Below are 22,503 nucleotides of genomic sequence, written 5' to 3'. Positions count from 1 at the left end.
ACCAAGAAAGGCGGTATATAAATACCTGTATTATTATTATTATTATTATTATTATTAAATCACCAGGTCCATATAGCGTCCATCCAAGAGTTATTAAGGAACTGAAGAATGAAGTTGCAGATCTTTTAACTATAATTTAGAACTTGTCCCTTAAATCAGCCACAGTGCCAGAGAATTGGACGACAGCTAATGTCACGCAAATTCTTAAAAAAGGAAGGGTACCCTGGAAACTACAGGCCAGTCAGCCTAACTTCTATTCCAGGTAAGATGGTGGAATACCTCATCAAAGATAAAATCTTAGAACACGCAGACGAACAAGCCTTGCTAAGGGAGAACCAGTGTGGCTTCTGTAAGAGCAAATCGTGCCTCACAAACCTTTTAGAATTCTTTGAAAAGTTAACAGGCATGTGGATGTGAGAGAACCTGTGGATATTATATATCTGGATTTTCAGAAGACGTTTGACATGGTCCCTCACCAAAAGTTGCTGAAAAAAACTCCACAGTCAAGTAATTAGAGGGCAGATCTTCTCATGGATTAGGAACTGGTTAAGGACCAGGAACAGAGTGGGTGTCAATGGGAGGTTTTCACAATTGAAAGAGGTGAAAAGCAGTATGCCTCAGGGGTCTGTCCTGAGACCAGTGCCTTTCAACTTCTTCATAAACAACCTAGAGATAAGTAGTGAGGTGGCCAAATTTGTGATGACACTAAACTTTTCCAAATGGTGAAGACCAGAAGGGATTGTAAAGAGCTCCAGCAGGATCTCTCCAAATTAGGAGAATAAAATAGCTAATATTATAATACTATTGTACAAATGGACAGTACAGCTGCACCTAGAGTATTATGCTTAGTTCTGGTCCCCACATCTTTAAAAGGACATAGTGCTAACCCTTGCTAACATAACCCTTGCTTACATAACCCTTGCTAATTGGGTAAGAGGCACATTTTCAAGTGGGTGCTCCTCTTTTATTTAGCAGGAGGGAGAGTAACCGGCCCTCTTCACCCCAGCAGTGTCTTTTCTAGTGGCTGTCTGCTAGTGTATTGCATCTTTTTGATTGTGAGCCTTTTTGGGACAGGGAGCTATTAGTTATTTGATTTTTTTTCTGTAAACCGCTTTGTGAACTTTTGTTGAAAAGCGGTAAATAAACACTGTTAATACTAATAATAGTAGTGAAACTAGAAAAGGTGCAGAAGAGCGCTACAGAAACGATTACTGGGCTGGGGCACCTCCCTTATTAGGAAAGGCTGCAGCACTTGAGGCTTGAGGAGGGACGTGATAGAGTAGATAGAGAGATGCTCTTTAGACTCCCACACAACACCAGAACCAGGAGACATCCACTATAATTGTGTGTCAGGTGAGTTAGAACAGACAAAAGAAAATATTTCTTTACCCAGCATGTAATTAGTCTGTGGAACTCCTTGCCACAGGATGTGGTGATGGCATCCAGCCTAGATGCCTTTTAAAATGGGTTTGCACAGATTTCTGGAGAAAAACTCCATCACAGATTACAAGCCATGATGGGTATGTACAGTCTGAGATTAGCTGGTCACTCATTATGAGGGCCAGGTAGGAATTTTTTTCTGTCATCCAAATTGGCTGTGGATGGCAGTTTTCTTGCCTAACCCAGACTGGTGAGGGAGGGAAAGTAAATTCAGTAGGTTTCATGCATTAAAAATTGATCACTGTATTTAATAAAGTAGCACAAGTGAAACCCAACTGCAATCTGGTGTCTTCGCTGGGGGGTATGAGTGTAAATAGAATGCTAGATACAGAGAGGTGGCAGCGAGATGGCAGCATCTTGTGGTCATGTGTATGCTCCCTGAGGCATCTGTGGGCCACTGTGAGATACAGGAAGCTATACTAGATGGGCCCTGGGCCTGATCCAGCAGGGTTCTTCTTATGTTCTTAAGCCTTACCTCAGTCATTGCTTCAGAGAAGCAAAAGTAAGAACATAAAAACATAAGAACAGCCCCACTGGATCAGGCCATAGGACCATCTAGTCCAGCTTCCTGTATCTCACAGCGGCCCACCAAATGCCCCAGGGAGCACACCAGATAACAAGAGACCTCATCCTGGTGCCCTCCCTTGCATCTGGCATTCTGACATAACCCATTTCTAAAATCAGGAGGTTGCGCATACACATCATGGCTTGTACCCCATAATGGATTTTTCCTCCAGAAACTTGTCCAATCCCCTTTTAAAGGCGTCTAGGCTAGACGCCATCACCACATCCTGTGGCAAGGAGTTCCACAGACCGACCACACGCTGAGTAAAGAAATATTTTCTTTTGTCTGTCCTAACCCGCCCAACACTCAATTTTAGTGGATGTCCCCTGGTTCTGGTGTTATGTGAGAGTGTTAAGAGCATCTCCCTATCCACTCTGTCCATCCCCTGCATAATTTTGTATGTCTCAATCATGTCCCCCCTCAGGCGTCTCTTTTCTAGGCTGAAGAGGCCCAAACGCTGTAGCCTTTCCTCATAAGGAAGGTGCCCTAGCCCCGTAATCATCTTAGTCGCTCTCTTTTGCACCTTTTCCATTTCCACTATGGAAATGGTCGTCTTTTTTGAGATGCGGCGACCAGAACTGGACACAATACTCCAGGTGTGGCCTTACCATAGATTTGTACAGCGGCAATATAATATTAGCCGTTTTGTTCTCAATACCTTTCCTAACGATCCCAAGCATAGAACTGGCCTTCTTCACTGCCGCCGCACATTGGGTCAACATTTTCATCGACCTGTCCACCACCACCCCAAGATCTCTCTCCTGATCTGTCAAAGACAGCTCAGAACCCATCAGCCTATATCTAAAGTTTTGATTTTTTGCCCCAATGTGCATGACTTTACACCTACTGACATTGAAGCGCATCTGCCATTTTGCTGTATTTACTGAGTACAGATACTAATACAGTGTCAGAGACTGAATTTGTTTAGTACTGATACTAGTACAATGGTTCCCAAACTTTTTAGCACCAGGACCCACTTTTTAAAATGACACACTATTGGGACCCACCTAGCTTCATGGAACTAAAAAGAAAGAACAGTTTCACCATACCAGTTGCTCAACCCTCTGTTTTTATCCTTTTTACTATACTGGGGGAACCACCTTCTGGAGCATTTGTTGCACTCCATGTTCAGTGAATCAGGACCACTGTTGGCCTTGTGTTCCGCTTTGCCTGGCCTTCAATTGGAGCAGAAGGATGTTTGCCTACTAATAAGTAAATGTGCATATGTGGCTCAGTTTCACTTTCCATTGGGCTCAATACAGTTTCCGTGTCAGCTGGGGGGGCTACATCCTCTAGTGTTTTTAGGATCCTGCATTCATCAGATAGGAACCATTCTGGTGGTGTTGCATATCCCTTGGCCTGCCCTTCAACATGGACTGAAGCACATTCACCTACTCATGAGTGAATCTGCACATGCAGTTCAGTTTCACTTTCCATAGGATTCAATACATTTTCCTTGTTAGCTATCAGCTTGTCAGCTTCACAGCCCAACAACCACCAGGCCGTGAACCCCTGGTAGGTTGAGACCCTCAGTTTGGGAAACACTGTACAGTGGGACAAGTTGCAATTTAAATGACTTTAAATACAAAAAAGTGTGTGGAAAAAATCAGGATGCAAATAGCTCTAAACACCCACTTCCAGGTCATCCAGCATTGCCCCAGAATGCATTAGTACAGACGCTATACTGCGTTCAGGCACTAGATGGGGCTGAATGGAATGGAAACAATTTTTTGCCCTGAAGTGTTTCGAAGCAGCACAGTTTTGCCATGCAAAGATAGGAAACTCGATTTTCACACGCTTTGTTAGTATTTAGAGACATTTAAACTGGGACCCCAGGATCTGTGGTGAGTGAAATCTGTGGATGTCAGTGTCTTACTGTACCAGTAACACTGTTACAATATAATAGTCTACCAGTACCAACATGACAATGCAATAGTCTACCAATGTGAATCTGCAAGAATAGCTTAGATAAGTGATTTTCAACCTTTGTTGTCTCATGGCACACTGACAAGTTACTAAAATTGTCATAAGAACATAAGAACAGCCCCACTGGATCAGGCCATAGGCCCATCTAGTACAGCTTCCTGTATCTCACAGCGGCCCATCAAATGCCCCAGGGAGCACACCAGATAACAAGAGACCTCATCCTGGTGCCCTCCCTTGCATCTGTCAAGGCACACCATCAGTCTTTCAACAATTGATAAGGCACACCATACTGTAAGTGGGGGGCTCAAAACTCCCAAAGGTCCTACTAATAAACAACCCTCCCTCAAACTCACGCGGCACACTTTCAGACCATTTGAGGCACACTAGTGTGCCATGGCATAGTGGTTGAAAATGGCTGGCTTAGATAATGCCCAACACATGTTGCTTTCTATCCCCACTAATTACTGGCCTCTGTGGTGTACCAGGAGGTTGCCTGTCTTACCAGGAAAAGATCTTTTAATCATTTGTATCAAGGAAATAGAAACAAAGGTGATACTATTATTCTATTTGTAGGTCTTAGCTTTTCAACTCAGACAACCACTTAAGTTTTCTTACCAAAACAGGACTTGATTTCCCTCGTACCGTTTATAACGTGCGCTGGAAGTTATAATTCTGAGAAGAAGAAAAAATCACCATTGTGAAGCAGGTCTATCACACTGTGAATGGTTGTACAATGAATTATAACTCTCCTCTCTTTACACGAACAAGGATGTTTTAATAGCATTCTTACTTCACAGTTTATAAACAAAAGGTGAGATTATTTAAACAGCAGAGATTTGAATCTAGGATTACCCAAGACTGAATACAATAGTTTCAAGACATGGACAATTTAGAATTATTGCAGTCGCACAATATTTTGTAATGTCTTCATTCACCAATATGACACAGTTCTGAAACAGCTGTGCAGAAAGGTTCATTCAGAATGAGAGAACAGAAAATAATATAATTTTCTAAAATTGTATCCACCACAGGCTTCATGCCGCACAAGATAAGCACACTGAATTCAATGGTTAGTACCCCAAGTTTAGTTAGCCAGAACTAAGGAAATTAGTCATGACTTATCCTATACTATCTTCCCAATCCAATCTTCCCCCACATCTGCTGGTGCAGCTGTACCAAAAACGGGTGTGTTGTATCCAGCAGGAGAAAGCGGATTGGGAAGCTTCAGAGGCTAAGGAGAACTTAAATTCCCTTCCACCTCTGTAAGCCTCCCAACCCACAACTGGTCTCCTTAGACCTGCCCTAGCAATTTAACTCTAAGCCCAGTTTCTCCCCCACCCCACCACCATTACAAACTTCTCCCAACCTCTTCTGCTGACTTACCTGCTCAGGAGGGCAGCAAGAGAGCCAACAATATGGGTGGGAAGACCTTCATGCTGCACTGATTGCTTTATGGCCAGCAGAAGAAGTACTAGAAGTGGTCAGTAAGTATAGCATTGGGTACTAAGTCATGACTAGCCAAATTTAAGATAATTCAGGGAGATTTAAACACATTTACTGTTTACTACGCCATGTATTTACATACTCTTGCTTAGAAAACATACTGCAAAGTAACAGAAAAACGTTTATTACACATATTTTACAATGTCACTTGTTTTTCTCAAATGATGTTTCTAGCCAGAATGCAATTGAAATGCAAACATTATTATAGCTTTCCACAGAGATCCTTCTTAAACTTCACATTTGAAAGTATTCATGCAACACAAACTGAACAGCAAAGAACAGAACTTGCACCAGTATAGCCAGTGATCATAATGGCATGAAAACAAGATGCTTTACCTTAACTGATGTTCCCTGAGATGTGACAGTATATCCATTCCATGAAGGTAGTAATAGATAATATTGAATTCCTAAAAATAAAAAGATAAAATACTATTTAATAATAGCCAATGTGAGTCAGTGGATCAAACTTTTGACTAGATTATGGAAACCTGAGGTCAAATTTCATTCAATCATGAATGAATACCTGATGGTGAACTTGAGACAGTCGCTATCTCTCTATCACAATTGTGATCACAATCTTTCACAATTATAGTGAGGATAAAAAGTGAGGACAATCCATTTATGCCATTTGAAATGCAGAGGAAAGGCATGACAAAAATGTAATACATACATAATACAGTACATTCAAAATAAAACATTTTGCAGTAAGCAATGGCAGAATATGAAGCGCGCACACACCCCAATAATAGCAGGCCAGAAGAACTACAATACAAGCTATCAAATAAGCATCTTAGGCTAGGCATGCAGGGGAAGTGAACCAAGAAATTCTGCTCCACCATCTTCTCAAATGCCCCCTATCATCTTACAACAGAATTATGAAATAGAGATCACTCAGAGTAATAGACAGCATTACCGACATTAACATAAGCATAAACAGCATTATGGGGCAGGGTAAGCTTACAGTGAAAGATCCAAGGAGACAACTTGTTGTTTGTGAAACAGTCAAGACCAAGAACTTCCAAACATTTCAGTACAAAGGCCACATCATATATTTTACACATTTTTGTGGAACAAAAAAATTTGGTTTTATAAATGAATGAATAAATTTTATTTGGATCTTTTTTGTAATCAGCATATGATTCAGAACAAAAGAAAAATATGACAACTATAAAGAAACAATGCTGTCCTTAAACTGAGAAATGAAATACAATATAATGAGTAAAAATGTCAAATATTAATGAAACAAGTTGCCGCTGGCCAGATAATATCTTGTGATAGGTCAGGTGTGGCCCCCAGGCTGTAGTTTGGAGACCCCTGGTCAAGATCAACACTTCAACAACCAATGTTCAATGGAACAAAAGATCAGTTTCACAAGCTTAAAACAGATAGGCCACAATATCATCAGCTGCTAACCAACATTACATCATACTTGAAAATTCTTTAAAATGGATAGCAGATAATTTTGAGATTTAATAGCCCTGAAACACAACATGGCAGATATGGATCCAAAAAAATAAAAGATTTTGGATAGCTGTACAAAACAACTCACCTTTACAATTCGGAATGTTTTATAATTCATAAAGCCAAGACAGAATCTGATCATCCCAGAAGAGTTACTGCTTAAAATACCATTTTTCTGCAGCTCATATGAGTTATTTGTTTGGGAGTTTATTAGCCAAAACTTGATTTAGCGCTGCAGTGAGTAGTCAAACACCTAAATCTTCCACATTAGTCCTTTTCAGGATCTACTGTCAACATGTTCTTCCTAAACAGCAATATTGCCCCACCAGAAAGACATGCGTGTTTTTAAATTTATTAGAAACATTCTCTGTAAGAAGCATAAGAAAAAGGTTTATGACTTGATTCCCAACAGAAACTACCAGCTTACACCTCTTGACTTGGATGCTGTGAAAATTTAAATACTTCTATCTGCCCTCACTTCAAGTGACAATTGTGCCATCTTTCATAGGAGCTCCATAGCCAACAATACAAAATACTGTATGTATGTATGCATGCAGAGTGCAAGCTTGCTCAGTGCATGACATTCTACATATATTTATCTCAAAATTTTCATTGCTAGAAGCCTGCAGACAAACCACCATCTGGTTAAGGGGAAAAATGTACAATTCATTTACACTAGCACTAATCAACTGCTTCACCATGACCCTTACCATCCTCTTAAGGTTACCAGGTTCACAATACAACAATGACAGTAGAAGCAAGAATTTAAAAGAAAATCCCAGCCAGTGTCTAGACCAGAGACTCCCAAACTGGTCATCACATGTTTCTGGGGGCATTGCGGGACTTGCACTAGCCAAGCTGCTCAGCAGTGCAAGTGAAATAGAATGTGCTGGAGCATTGCGCTGAGGTCCAAGCAGTAGGCTGGGATGTGTGCAGAACAATAGAAGGGCCTGAGTGCCCTTTTCCTGGGCTGTTTTAAGCTATTTTTTAGCCTTCGTTTCTCTGCACAACCTGGAAGCAATGTGGTTGAGGCCATCACGTCAGTGCATCATCAGCACTTCTGAGTCCAGAGCCTGACAGAAGGGTCACTGACCAGGTAAGTTTGGGAAGTGCTGTTCTGGACTCTAGTTTTTGCAGCTCCCTGGCTCCTTCTCTTAACTGACAATTTTCTTCCCACCAAGAGTGAACCAGCTAGACTCATATAGTTGAAACCCAACAGTGTCTCAACTAGACCCACAGGTTGTTTTGCCCTACTCCTACTTCATCAATGGCTCTCTTTTACAAAATTTCTCACTGTCCATAATTTCCTCAGATTTATTTTTTTTTACTATATTGTCCAAACTGTTTTAGACTCTTCGCCTACTTCACTTTCACTCTTCTTTCCCCTGCACACCATACAGCCCTTCATCATATTTTTTTTTCTGATTCCAGACTGTGACAACTTCTTCTTGCATCATTTTCCTATGTTCTCTGCTTTGTTCTCATGCATCATTTGTCACATATTCTTCAGCTTCCTCTTCAGAGACATAAGAACATAAGAACAGCCCCACTGGATCAGGCCAAAGGCCCATCTAGTCCAGCTTCCTGTATTGCACAGCGGCCCACCAAATGCCCCAGGGAGCACACCAGATAACAAGAGACCTGCATCCTGGTGCCCTCCCTTGCATCTGGCATTCTGACATAGCCCATTTCTAAAATCAGGAGGTTGCACATACACATCATAGCTTGTAACCCATAATGGATTTTTCCTCCAGAAACTTGTCCAATCCCCTTTTAAAGGCGTCCAGATGCCATCACCACATCCTGCGGCAAGGAGTTCCACAGACCGACCACACGCTGAGTGAAGAAATATTTTCTTTTGTCTGTCCTAACCCTCCCAACACTCAATTTAGTGGATATTCTTCAGCTTCCTCTTCAGAGACCTTTACTACCCTTTCTTCAGCCTTTGTTGCTAGTCTCCCTAGTCCTCAGCTTTCCTACCCCTGAGGACCTCTTCTCAATCCTCAACCTGCGTTCAATCTTAGTATTGTACAAACTTTGTTTAGGAACTATATTACATGCACATATATATTACATATATATATATTACAACCTGGAGACAGGGTTGAGCAGTGAAGTGGCTAAGTTTGCAGACGACACCAAACTTTTCCGAGTGGTACAGACCAGAAGTGATTGTGAGGAGCTCCAGAAGGATCTCTCCAGACTGGCAGAATGGGCAGCAAAATGGCAGATGCGCTTCAATGTCAGTAAGTGTAAAGTCATGCACATTGGGGCAAAAAATCAAAACTTTAGATATAGGCTGATGGGTTCTGAGCTGTCTTTGACAGATCAGGAGAGAGATCTTGGGGTGGTGGTGGACAGGTCGATGAAAGTGTCGACCCAATGTGCGGCGGCAGTGAAGAAGGCCAATTCTATGCTTGGGATCATTAGGAAGGGTATTGAGAACAAAACGGCTAATATTATAATGCCGTTGTACAAATCGATGGTAAGGCCACACCTGGAGTATTGTGTCCAGTTCTGGTCGCCGCATCTCAAAAAAGACATAGTGGAAATGGAAAAGGTGCAAAAGAGAGCGACTAAGCTGATTACGGGGCTGGGGCACCTTCCTTATGAGGAAAGGCTACGGCGTTTGGGCCTCTTCAGCCTAGAAAAGAGACGCTTGAGGGGGGACATGATTGAGACATACAAAATTATGCAGGGGATGGACAGAATGGATAGGGAGATGCTCTTTACACTCTCACATAATACCAGAACCAGGGGACATCCACTAAAATTGAGTGTTGGGCGGGTTAGGACAGACAAAAGAAAATATTTCTTTACTCAGCGCGTGGTCAGTCTGTGGAACTCCTTGCCACAGGATGTGGTGCTGGCGTCTAGCCTAGACGCCTTTAAAAAGGGATTGGACGAGTTTCTGGAGGAAAAATCCATTATGGGGTACAAGCCATGATGTGTATGCGCAACCTCCTGATTTTAGGAATGGGTTAAGTCAGAATGCCAGATGTAGGGGAGAGCACCAGGATGAGGTCTCTTGTTATCTGGTGTGCTCCCTGGGGCATTTGGTGGGCCGCTGTGAGATACAGGAAGCTGGACTAGATGGGCCTATGGCCTGATCCAGTGGGGCTGTTCTTATGTTCTTATGTTCTTATGTACATGCACATCAGATGTGATCAAATGCTTTCAAAGTGTCATTGTACATACACTATAGTAGCATTCGAGTATAAACTCGTTTCATACAACAGACCAAACAGCATTCATAGCACCTTATGAGGGCCAAAAGTGACATTATTAAGCCAGAAGTCATGTCATTAAGCAGATGGTAAAAAAGCAGTTCGTGAAGGCTCTACTCATTTGCATTGCAATGCAAATGACAGAACAGAAAAAACATGCAAATCTTGAAAATATTTCCAGGTTATGGGAGAGCCCAATTACCACATAGGCCTCCCTTTCAGCAGCACCCCCTCTACTGAGGTGTCACTTCGCAATTCAGCAGTGAAGAGGTGCTCTGCTAAGCGATACTTCAACAAAAGCAGTGCTACTCAACAGCACCACCCCTCCCCCTTGGTTTGCACCTTCGCCCATAGTGTCCCTTGCCTTCTGAGGCCACCTTCTGACTCTCCCTCCCACAGCCTTAGCAGAAGCAATGCTGCTGAAAGGGTGGTAGTGGGAGAGCCCACTTATGATGTGGGTTGAATAAAGGCTTTATGTTAAACACCACTGCACTAAAGCATTTCAGTCCAAGTTTATGGAGTTGTAGTGAGATAGAAATTCTCACAATCACTGCAATATGTCATGGATTCATACAATCCTTATTCAGTGGTCTAAATCACAATCTGGATTATAATCTGAAGCCTAGAAATTAAGTGACTACATCAGTGGCGCCCAAACTTGCAACCACTGTGCGTTGGGAATGCAGTCCCTGTCCAGAACACATCTGATCGTTCTGCACGGGTACTGTGCAAAGTCCTCCTCATTCAGGGGACAGGGACACTTGGGAGACAGGGCAGTCACATCTGCTGTCCAGCATCCCAGAAGACCATGCAACAGGACGTCCAGGCAGATGAGACTGCCCTGTCCCCAAACAGAGATAGTTGTGCATGGCACCCAGGCACAACGGAAAGGTCCATTCACCAGGTGGACAGATCCACTCAAACCCCAGATCCAGCCCCTGGGCCAGGATTTGAGCAGCCCTGGATTACATGAAGGATCCACCAGCAGCTCAGATATACCACTCAAAGACATTTTCTGGAAGCCAGAAGGGTATGCCATGTCCCTGTACAGCCACTGTGCTACACAGTACAGGTGATGTACCTCACCTTTTGGTGAGGTGATGAACTTGCAAATCATTGGTTCTATTTTTGTGTGGCAATGCATGGTGTCAATATTCCATGGCAAATATTACTATGTTGACCCTCAAAATTAGGGCTCCAACTGCTGCACTTTCAAGAATGAATAGGTACAGGCAGGATAAAAACCCAGGCCTTGCTCATGGACTGCATCCTGCCACTTCAGAGCCAAGGTTTGTCTTTAAAAAAACTATCAGGTTACAAGCATTTAGTAAACTGTTTTCTTCTTTCTAGAAGAAAATAGAAAAAAAAATCCAGAAGTCAAGCACAAGTACAAGAAACTGTCATAGTTTCTATAACTATGTTTAACCTGTGTTCATTTATGCAATAATAATAATAAACTTTATTTTTATCCCGCCCTTCTCCTCAAAGGGACCCAGGGCGGCTGGGTTGACATGCAAGCAATGTCAACATTTCTAAAGCAAATATGTAAAAATGTATATAGTATACGTTCTTGCTAGCTAGTGAAATCTAAGTATGCTCTTCATATATGTCAAAAAACAAATTGTTAGTTTATGTACACAATGAGATTTGGAGCTTCAGAATTTTTACAATGCTTTACTAAAACCAGTTTATGTCTTCCTATGTAAATAAGTTGACATACTTCACACATTATGTTACTAATAGGGCACATTTCACATGGCCCATGTTTTGTCATTTTTCTTAACTATCAAATACATTTATACTAGTTGATTCATTTTTAACAGCAGACATTGTAACAATATACAATATTTTGACAGCTGCTGAATGTCCCCTATAATCTCCAAAAATTTGTTTTAAAACAGTAGCATTGAATTTGTCACATTTACCCTCATTTGAACTATAGTACTGTATAGTTAAAACTGCAGCTTGTGTGGGCCATCTAGTGGGAAAACATAGTACCCACATGCAATCTAAGAGTAATAACACCAACACTTCGCAAAATGAAATCAAAGACGTTCTTCTTTAAAGGATGCATACATTAAACCAACTACAATGAAATGAATGTTGTTTTTTTTAAAGTTGGTAGAGTTTAACAAGAATCGGGGGAGGGGGAGGAAGAGCTCTAGCAACATCCAAACAGATGTACATTTTTAAACTATAATGAATTCTCTTCGCTGTATTCACTGTCCAGTCTGAGATAACCACTGTGATCACAGGAATTTACATAAGTTCAAATCAGACCATGTAACTACTAAGCAGCCTTTGACAAAGTCACTGACCTGACTCAGGCAGACATTTGTTCCAGCAGAAACAATTTTCATGTGTTGCAAAAGCGCTTTGTACACAAGACACAGAGAACTTTGTATACAAGTAAGTTCAACATTTTAAATGGATACTCAATTTTGCATAATTCTCTTTCAAAAAGAGTAAGGAAGTAAAAAATCCAAAATAAAAGCAGCCAGATGGATAAGCCAAGTCATATCAACAAATGCATAAAAAAAGAACATAAGGGCCTCAATGGATCAGGTCAAAGGCCCATCTAGTCCAGTTCCCTGTACCCCACAGTGGCCCACCAGATGCCTCAGAAAATACCCAACAAGATACCCCTACATCTTGTTGCGCCAGTCCCTTGCATCTGGCATTCTAAGGTCACAGACCTCTAAAACCAGGGGGCTGCACATACCCATTATGGCTTATAACCTGTGATGGACTTTTTTTCTATAAATCTGTCCAATCCCAAAAGGTTTCCACAACCCAGAAATCACCTGAAATCAGTTCACTCTCTCTCTCTCTCTCAGCCACAGCCTATTGCAGGGAATTTTGAAGATATAATGAAATAATGCCACATATATCATCCTGGGCAATTTGGAGAAAAAGAAGGATAGACAAATGTGCTAAGTAATAAATTGCTATTGACGGTAGTTGTGATGCATCAAGTTCATAAACTGCCCCCCCTACCGAAAGCTTAAGACTGCTCACAAGAAAAATGTGGGTTGCATGAACCAGCCATTAGGCTCAACAGCATCATGAAACAGTTATTTTTAGCCAATACTTTCAACTCTTTTTCAGTTAAATTGATCCATACTGTCCTTTATTTGGATTGCTTTCTACCTTCCTTAGCTGCTGCTACTCAGAACAGGAAGTCTTTCTTCCAAACTATTGCACAAAATATTACTTATGCTGCAACTCTTGATTGTGAGACTCAAATTAAGACATAACATTGTTTTTTATTAACTGTCAAGAATATTTTCAAATGTAAATATATATAGGAAACGTGAGCGGAAAAAAGATAGAAATTAAGAAAATGTAGGTAGAATGAGAAGAAAGGGAGAAGTGGGGAAGACAGTAGCCAAAAAAAGTGGGGGCAAAGTTAGCACCCTAAATACTGCTTTAAGATTATTTTGTGGCTTGTCCTATATGAGTTTGGAGTAGGATTTCACAACAGTTTTCTGGATCACTCATGTTTCATGCTAAATCTATTTTGTCCATATGTTCAGGTACTTCTGTATGCCTAAATAATACAGTATTGCAACACTGAGTTATCCTCTGAACCTTATTAAAGAGCTGAGGTTCCCTCCAGACTTTAGCTAGTTAAACCGAACCTGCCTTATTAAACAGGATTCTATCCAACTCCATGATCAGGTTGCACTTGCCTGAGACCTATTGCCAGTGGCTTGAGCCAAAGGATAAGAGGTAATTCAGACTGTGATCCAAGTACAAAGAAGTATGGGAACAGTCCACAGTTAATTCAGTGTGCACAGACCCAATATATCTCCCTTGGCCTTGCAAAAACAGGGGGAGAGAACCCCCCAACGGAGTCCGCCAGGAGACCTCCTCCCCTAGGGAGTATCCTCCAAGCATCCTAAAAAACTGGTCCCTTCAACAAAGGACCTCACACTAACCAGTGTTTGTATACTAGGAGGGACTCGCTGGAAAGGACAGATGTGACAAATGTCCCTTTAAGACAAGGAGGCAAAGCATGGAAGATGTTGCCTGAGCCTGATGAGGTCTGAGGCCTCAGTTCACTTCTGGCCTTGTCAGCTCCCAATTCAGAAGTTCTGCAACTGGAGTCTACCTTGTTATGCCTTCACTAACACTCCTTGCAACTTACTGGCTCTTGTGTCAGGTCAGCTCTTCACTGATAGCAATGTGGTATAGTGGTTAGTGTCAGACTAGAAGTGGGGAGACTCGGGTTCAGCATCCAATCAGTCATGAAGCTGGGTAGGTCCTATCTTGCTGCCCAGTCTATCTCACAGGGTTAAACCCTTGTATGCCCTTGAATTCCTTGGAGGAAGGGTGGGATAGAAACATTAAACAGTTAAGCTATTTCTAATCTTGCTCAACTAAGCATGTTCTTCCTTAACTGGTTATTATGAGTCATCTGGGTCCTTTCCATCCTCTGGTAGGGATGGATTTCCATGTGCAGATCCCAGTTGTCCATAATTGCACCTGAACATGTCAATTTTTATCTGCAATATGCAAGGTATGGGTTGCTTCACAGTATCTCTTGTGTTTCAATTGTGCACAAAAGCTTTGTATCTTAATTCTGGAACTTCTGAAGGGTTCCAGCAATTTTGTCATTAAAGGAGTTTGAGTATGTTCCTCCCATCTCCAATTACCTCTGATCATTTTGTCCTAATTTATTGTACCAGAGTTAATACAATAGCACCTTGTTTTCCTTACTGTTTCTAGTGTATCTACAGGTGTTAGATATCTACAGATGACTCTCAAGAAGGAAACACCCCCCAAGCTAAAAATGTATAGAGTCCTATGGGAAGCAAAACTGAGCTACACAGAGATGTTTACTCATGAGTAGGCAAACATCTCTTGGCTCCTATGAAGAACAGATGAAGGGGAACACAAAGCCACCAGAATAGTCCTGATCCAATGAACATGGAACTCAAACGCTCCAGAAGCACCCCACTCCCCCTATAACAAAAAGATAAAAACAGAGGCTTCAGCAGCTGGTAAGATGAAACTTTTTTTTTTAAGTCTCATAAAATGAGTGGGTTCCAACAGAGTATAATTTTAAGAAGTGGGTCCCAGTGCAAAAAAAGTCTGTGAACCACTACTCTAGATCTTCAAGTCAGGAGATTTCCCCTTTGATTCTGTTTGTTTAGAGCAGGGGTTACCAAAACCCGGGCCCAGGAGCCAATTGCAGCCCTCGGGGACTCCCAATCCTGCCCATAGATCAGTCTCCAATGAACTTCTAGCCCTCCAGAAACTTGCTGAAGCCCATGCAACTGCTCTCAGCATGAGGGTGACTGTTCAACCTCTTGCATGAGCTATGGGACGAGGGCTCCCTCCACTTCTAGCTGTTTCACATGCATGATGCAGCAGTGGCAGTGAAGGAAAGGCTGGTCTTGCTTTCTGCAAGATCTTTTATAGGCCTTGAGCTATTGCAAGACCTTCATTCATTCATATAAGTTCCATCTCTAATATATTCATTTATGTAAATTTATTCAAATTTGAAATGTAAATTATTTCTTTTTTCTTTTTTCCCGACCCCCCCCCCCCGACAGTGTCAGAGAGATGATCTGGCCCTCCTGCCAAAACGTTTGGACACCCCTGGTTTAGACGTGTCATATGTAGGCTCCACTGTCACTCAGATTTTTATTAGGTGTCATAACTATAGACCCTTTAGTCTTCGACACAGGCATAGCTATCTCAACTACCACATAAGAATCTAGACTGCAGTAATTAGCATATGCAGAAGCACTGGGCTTTGAATCTTTAAGCAAGACTTGGCAACACAGGCAGACACATCTGCTTCTGTGCAGAGCACACTCTGCTAGCCTTAGAACTATGCTGAGTGTCCAAGCCCAGTGCTGTAAACAGGATGAGATAGAGAAGCGGTTAGATCTAGGAATGCGCTGTGGTCAGCTAGAGCCAGTTAGTTGTAGCTAGAGTTATTAGTAGCTCTCAGTATTGTGCTGCATTGCTTGAGAGTCAATAAAAAGCTTGGTGGAGGCTGGGCAAGCATCTTTTCCAGCTTCCCCCCTGCAGCTACCTTTGAATCCTGCCTGCCGTCTCATTCTTTGCTCCTTCCCTCAACCCTCAAAGTGCTTCTGCTCTTTGCACTCCACATCAAGCAACAAGGCTCTGAGCCTTGGGTGCTTCCCCAAAAGCAAAGTAGCATCTGCTACACTAGAGTCTGGCTTCTTTTGGCATCTGCATTGAAGCTATACCCCAGAAAGAATGATCGCATACCCTACTAGCTATCTGAATTCAGGCTACTATCTATATTAGTTGTGTATTCTGAGCTATAGTCTGTATTCTCTCAATCCTTCAGTGTGTATCTTCAATGTTACTGGTCCCTCTTGTGTTCAACATGGATGAAAACACAGGCTTCATTTCTTCCATTTCATTTGGAACCAGAAACATTCTTTAGTCTTAACTGCACAATTATTATTCTTGCATATGCTTTGCAACTGTGTGCTTCCTCTGCCCTTTCATCCATTTAGACAGCATGCTCATGAACAGCTGCACTTCACAGCAAGTTGCGCATATTTTTCTTAGCATTACAAATCTGACATTGCTATCCCTTTGTATGCCACAGGCAGGTCCTCTGCAAGCCTGCTGACTGTGTTTTCCCAATGCCTTTTCTTTTTAATGCAGTCTATGTGAGATGACTTGCAGTTGCATCATGATCTCCTTGCACCACATTCACATTTTGACAGTTGAAAGCCAGCATTTTCATTTACTACTTAGGCTGTTAATGTGCTCTTGATGTAGTAGAGGCTTCTGTGGTGTCATTGGGCACAATCCTATTCAACTTTCCAGTGCTGATGCAGCCACAATGTAGCCTCCAGGTAAGAGAACAAATGCTCCCTTACACTGAGGAGGCTTCCATGACTGCCCCCCACTGCAGGATACAGTACTCGCCCTGTGGACATGGCTGTATTGGCATGGGAAAGTTGGATAAGACTGGGCCCAGTAATTCCTTTTTAGCTTTATCCTACAATGAGTCTACCCTTCAATGCATAAGGCATCATGAAAACACAACCATAAGAATGCTGTAGCTTAATTGTCCTCATTCATTATTTCTATTGGATCCTTCTTTTGAGGTATTTTTGCTTGAGATGAACAAAATCCTTCTTCCTCTATGGTGTTACTTGAGGTATTCTTCTTCCAATTTAGAAATTGAACAGTTTTTCAAGGCAGACCATTTATCTATCCCTGGTCCTGCAAAGATAAACTCTTATCCAGCTTCTATTGTACTGCCTGGTTCATGGGTGGCATGTTTCTTACACTGCTGGGATCTATCCCACGGACACCTTCAGTTGCCAGTTGAACCCTCATAAAACTAATGGCCTAATCCTATTGAGGCAGGCCACAACCTGAGCTAGCATTCTGACAACAGAATGCACATTTTGGTGTCGCAAAACAAGTTCTAGAAGTGCATGGAGCTGCATACTTCTAGACCACCTCTGGAGTGGTTGTAGCAGCCCTGCATGCTAGGGCAGGGTAAGGAATGCAAACCAACACAGATAGGCCAGCAGGCTGGGGCATGACAATGTAAGACCCAGGTGGCACCCAGCGTGGGCAACTTGCACCAGGTGCTATCCCCTTCAACAGCAGTCAGCACCCCCGTCTCCTTGGACCTGTACCAGCTAAATAGCTAATAGCCAGTTAAATAGCTGGCACAGGTCCAAGGAGACCCATTGGCGATAAGGATGCTTAAGAAAGGGCAAATGAAAATATTTTCACCTTCCCCTCCCAAGTTTTCCAATTTTCCCCACCACTGCCACAGCATACAGTCTGTTTTGGTGTGGCTGCATGCTATGGCAGGGAAAAGGATAGGATTGTGCTGTAAAGCTCCTGCACACTTGAGCTAGTTAGACTGGTCTAAAGTAGAAACAGGTTCCTGCATAGTCACCTGATTGGCCCACCTGCCAGAGGGCTGCCAAGTAAAAAAAAATAAAGGTAAAGAAATAAAGACAAAGAGCTACATTGTACACTATTTCCTAAAGTTAATTCTTGGTGCACATACACAATACACCACCATCATAGGGATTTCTACACAAGTTTTAATCAAACCTCTCCAATTTAAACCGCTTTGTGAACTTTTAGTTGAAAAGCGGTATATAAATACTGTTAATAATAATACTAATACTAATTTACTAAGCATTTTTGCATCTCAGCTATACACTAGCTGTATCAACATCCATAATTAGATTTTCCATGTATAAAACCACACACATTATATTTTATGCGCATACACGCAGAAGTTTGGTATTAAGAGAATCAGCAGGGAGAATCCCAAGTCTCATATACCCCTCCTTAGCCCTTCCCCTCCCTCCAATCACAGCTTGAGACACATTACAGTTGGTCATCTCATTCAAAACAAATGATGCCTGTGCTTGCTCTATAAACAAGAATTTGACAAGTACATGATTGAAGGGGGGGTAGAGAGAGAAGTTGGCATTATTCGAAACTCTCTCACTATTCAGTCACATAATTCCAAATCATGTGGTGGTGCCTCTTGAGAGAGAAATCTGATTTGCACCTAATTTTAGCCCATATTCTGAAGAGACATCTCAATACATTAGTGGCAGCAGATTTAGCTCTTACAGAGTTCTCAGTAAATTTTCACCTACAAAATATTTTGAAGAAAGAAAACTCCTACAGTATTCAGTCTTAAATGGGTTCATAGAAACATAGAAAGGCCCTTGGCATATCCCACTAGCAGGTTTTACAGATACTGCGTTAATTACATGCTGCTATTACTGCATGTGAGACATAAGCAACACAAGATGTACAGGCTGTATCTAGCCCATGGTATTACCCACGGTCCTCACAGCCACATGCTACTATATAGCAATTCACCCACTTACCTCTTTTGCAAATAAAAAGGAGAAGTCTTGGAGGGCTGAATGTTGCTCAGGGGTCTTATCTGCTTGTCTCTATTAGGTTATCCCTTGGGTACACAAGGGATTTCAAGACACTATTTCCCAAGACACTAAAGTTGCCCTGACTCTTCTCAACAGATTTCTCAGAAAAGTTCAGGATTTCATACAAGCAGCTTATGCCAGACAGAAACCTGTACCAAAATATTGTCGTGATATGAAAGGTAAAAGTACAAATAGGTGAGATACAAAATCACAAAGGTGTTCTACCCCATTTGGGAAGTACATTCCACAAATGGCTCAATTCTATCCTTGGCTAACATAAAGCATGTAGTAGTGCTAATGCTTACGCAGGTTCCGCCACATACTATGGGGTGGCTGAGGACCACAACATGAGAAAGGTAACTAAATATTTTTTTTACTTACCAACCCTGCTGCATGTACCATAGTCCCCAATGGACCTATCTGGATCTGCATCAGCCCTTCAGCTGGCATAAGTACTAGTGGGCCCAAAAGGCATGTCGTGGCCAGGAAGGGAACGACAGGATATTGGTAACACTGCCACCACCACCAATGTTTGCCCTTGCCCTTTCCTGACATGCCCCCACCCAGCCCAGATCCTACCCCCCATCTACAGCTGAACCCCACCACCAACTTAATGGCACCAATGATGGCTGGATGCTCCAGTGGCACATGCCCCATCCCGCGCACAATCAATGTGGCTGCCATACCAGCAGCCCAAGCCTTCTGTCAAGAAACTGCAAGTTCCATTAGTGGAAGTACCAGATAGGATTGGGCTGTTAAGAACCTTTCCCAATGCTGACTGTTGATGGGAGCTTTAAACTTCACTACAGGCGCGTGCACACACACACAGGCCAGCCAGATGAAGAGTATATGTAGCAGAAGTTGGTTTGCCGATGCCATTCACAGATTTTCAGACTGTGGAAGAACAGCTGTTTCCCATGTTTACTGCATCAGCACCAGCAGCTTTCAATCTCTTAAGCTGCAATCCTATACACCCTTCTCTGAAAGTAAAACCTATGGACAAAAGGGGCACTTATTTCTCCATAAACGTAAATCGGACTGCACTGTTAAATTATTCCAGCCTCAAAAGGATAATTTTCTGGCCATCAAGGGTGTTTTCTAATCCATCAATCTAAATAAAGCAGAGAATCCATTTCAATTTTAGAACATATGGTATGCTTCCCAAAATGATTGTGTGATTTAGAGACAAACCATTTTAGGGAGGGTTGTAGAAAATAAGAATTGCTACACAATGAAAAGTTACGTACATTTATAGCTTTGCTTAATTCAGAAAGTCTGGAACAGATTTCTTTTACTTCTTGCCGAAGTCCACTTGTAAAAAGTTTCTAATAAATTCTGTGCTGCAAGTTTTATCATCTTATGCAGAGACATGAAAGTTTCAGTACTTCAAGGCACTGTCCTTAAACACTCCAGGCAGCAAACAGCTTTAGACTACCAAGAGTTCTGCCTGTTCACAAAGGTCAAGCAGAGAAACATACAAAGACTTAGGTGGGCCATCACCAGCACTGGGTGTCACAAATGTGCTATTAGGCATGTTTGTGACATCCGGAGAGGAGTGAACACTGGTGCTGGCCCAGCACAGGACAGATGTTGCCCAGAGCACAGTAAGAGCTCCAGGCAGCAGTGAGGGCCTTGGAGCAGTGGGAGGCGTTTCAGATGGGGGGGGGTCAGGGCTCTGCCGTAACTTATCCTCTGTGTTGGGCTGCAAAACATGTGAACATTACGCATAAGTTTGGCCATAAGTATATCGTCTCAGATTTCTAATATGTAACAATTTGACCCTTTAAAACAAACTGCCTGCACAGATAGAAATTCTTCAGCACTAAAGAGCCAACTCTTATACAAAACGCAAATTTTGATTTGAACCTGAAATTGGAGACGACAGAAGGCCACTGCCAACAGTTCCTTACTTGCGTTTTGAAAGTACATACAGGAAGGAGTCAGAAAATAGCCAGATTACTGCTATAATAAACCGCCTTGAATAAAGTCTGAGGAGAAATCTGACGACCAAGAAAGGCAGTATATAAATACCTGTATTATTATTATTATTATTATTATTATTATTATCTCTGCAATATACAGGTCCAGCCTATTTATACACGGATTTTTTATACACTAATTTAACACAAATGGCCACTGCAAATGATAAAGAATGTGCTGATCCCTGGAGAAGGGAAAAAATGCACCCCTTTAGAATCAGTTTAAAAAACTGAACAGTCCTTTAACAATAGCCTCCTTAATGAGAGAGAGAGAAGCAGGCTAACAATCCATCAATCCTACCCTCTCCTGCTGACCCCTCCCTTCCCCCAGCACATGAAAGAAAGGTGATTGGTGAAGGGAGGGGCTGAGTGAAGTGCTGATGGATTGTCTTCTTAATGACTCTTATCTTAGAGTCAAAAGGTCAGCAAGGCTGTTTTTTCAATCACTGGAGCAAAGAAACTTTGTTTTTTAAATTGATTTGCTATAGTGCGTTTTTTTTAATCCACATGAGTGCTTGGAAGGGAACCCACGCAAATAATTAGTCTCAACCTGTACACATCTCTTACCTACAAAATTGTTTATGATCATCTGCTACTTCTTCCCTACAATTGTTTTCAAAAGCCACAGCTGCAGTTCTATGCAAATTACATGGAAGTAGGTTCTACTGAAATCAGTGGAACTTACTACTGAGTAGACATGTATTGGACTGCACTGTAAACAAGACAATGTAGCATGAGAAGCATTCCAAGTCAAGATAACTATGCTATGCTTTCTAAGCAGGAAAAAATTAGCCCCATCTTCCAACACTCAATGCCAAAGTATCTGATAAGTTATTGTATCTTTAATGTTTAAAATGTTTTCTAATTTTGTGTGCCAAAAATTAAAGACATTGTGCACTGTAATAATTAAAAAAATAAGGTTGCAATCTGCCAAAATTCTTGTATGTGTTTTCACTTGCTGAATTTAATTACTTTTGAAGCAAAGAGCACATGTTGATATATCTGCTCCTCCATTTTAAAAAGCAGAATCATATAATGTTGGGCTTTTCAAACTGGGGCGTCAAGACGCCCCACCCAGAGGGCCCTGGCCTCTTTCCTCTTAATGGGCAGGGGCAGGGGGAAGGCAGCTAAGGCCAAGGGGGCTGCAAGGACTGGCATGTATACTCACCAGTCCCTGCAGCACCCTCCCTGGGGTGTGTGGAGCCCTGTATGAACCTCTGCAGGGCTCCCCAAAGCTTGAAAGCGCAGTGATCATGCTCTACTTCCAGTTTTGCAGAGGCAGGGCACGATCACTGCACTTTCACTTTTTAAGCTTCTGGGAGCCCTGCAGACACTCGAGCAGGGCTCTCCACACCCCAAGGAGGCTGCTGCAGGGAGTGGTAAATAAATGCCAGTTCTTGCAGCTCCCTTAGCAACATGAGGGATTGATCCTGGGGATCAAATTGCTGCGTTCCCCCTGCCCCCGCCGC

At 42.2% G+C, this 22,503-nt stretch overlaps 1 protein-coding gene across 4 annotated transcripts in view; it reads right to left on the bottom strand.

The window, feature by feature from the left end:
- RAPGEF6 (Rap guanine nucleotide exchange factor 6) overlaps positions 1–22,503 on the bottom strand; it is a 176,745-nt gene that overhangs the window by 136,285 nt on the left and 17,957 nt on the right. For all 4 annotated transcript variants that reach the window (XM_066616335.1, XM_066616337.1, XM_066616336.1 and 1 more), the window contains exons 2-3: positions 5,771–5,841; positions 4,547–4,603 (exon numbers count right to left, since the gene is read on the bottom strand). In XM_066616335.1, coding sequence (XP_066472432.1) covers positions 4,547–4,603; positions 5,771–5,841 — 128 coding nt within the window. The remainder of the gene's footprint in view (positions 1–4,546; positions 4,604–5,770; positions 5,842–22,503) is intronic.

The sequence above is a fragment of the Tiliqua scincoides genome, chromosome 2 (assembly GCF_035046505.1).
Source record: "Tiliqua scincoides isolate rTilSci1 chromosome 2, rTilSci1.hap2, whole genome shotgun sequence".
Lineage (NCBI taxonomy): Eukaryota > Metazoa > Chordata > Lepidosauria > Squamata > Scincidae > Tiliqua > Tiliqua scincoides.
The sequence above is the reverse complement of the archived record's forward strand: the minus strand, read 5'-3'. Positions and strand labels throughout refer to the sequence as shown.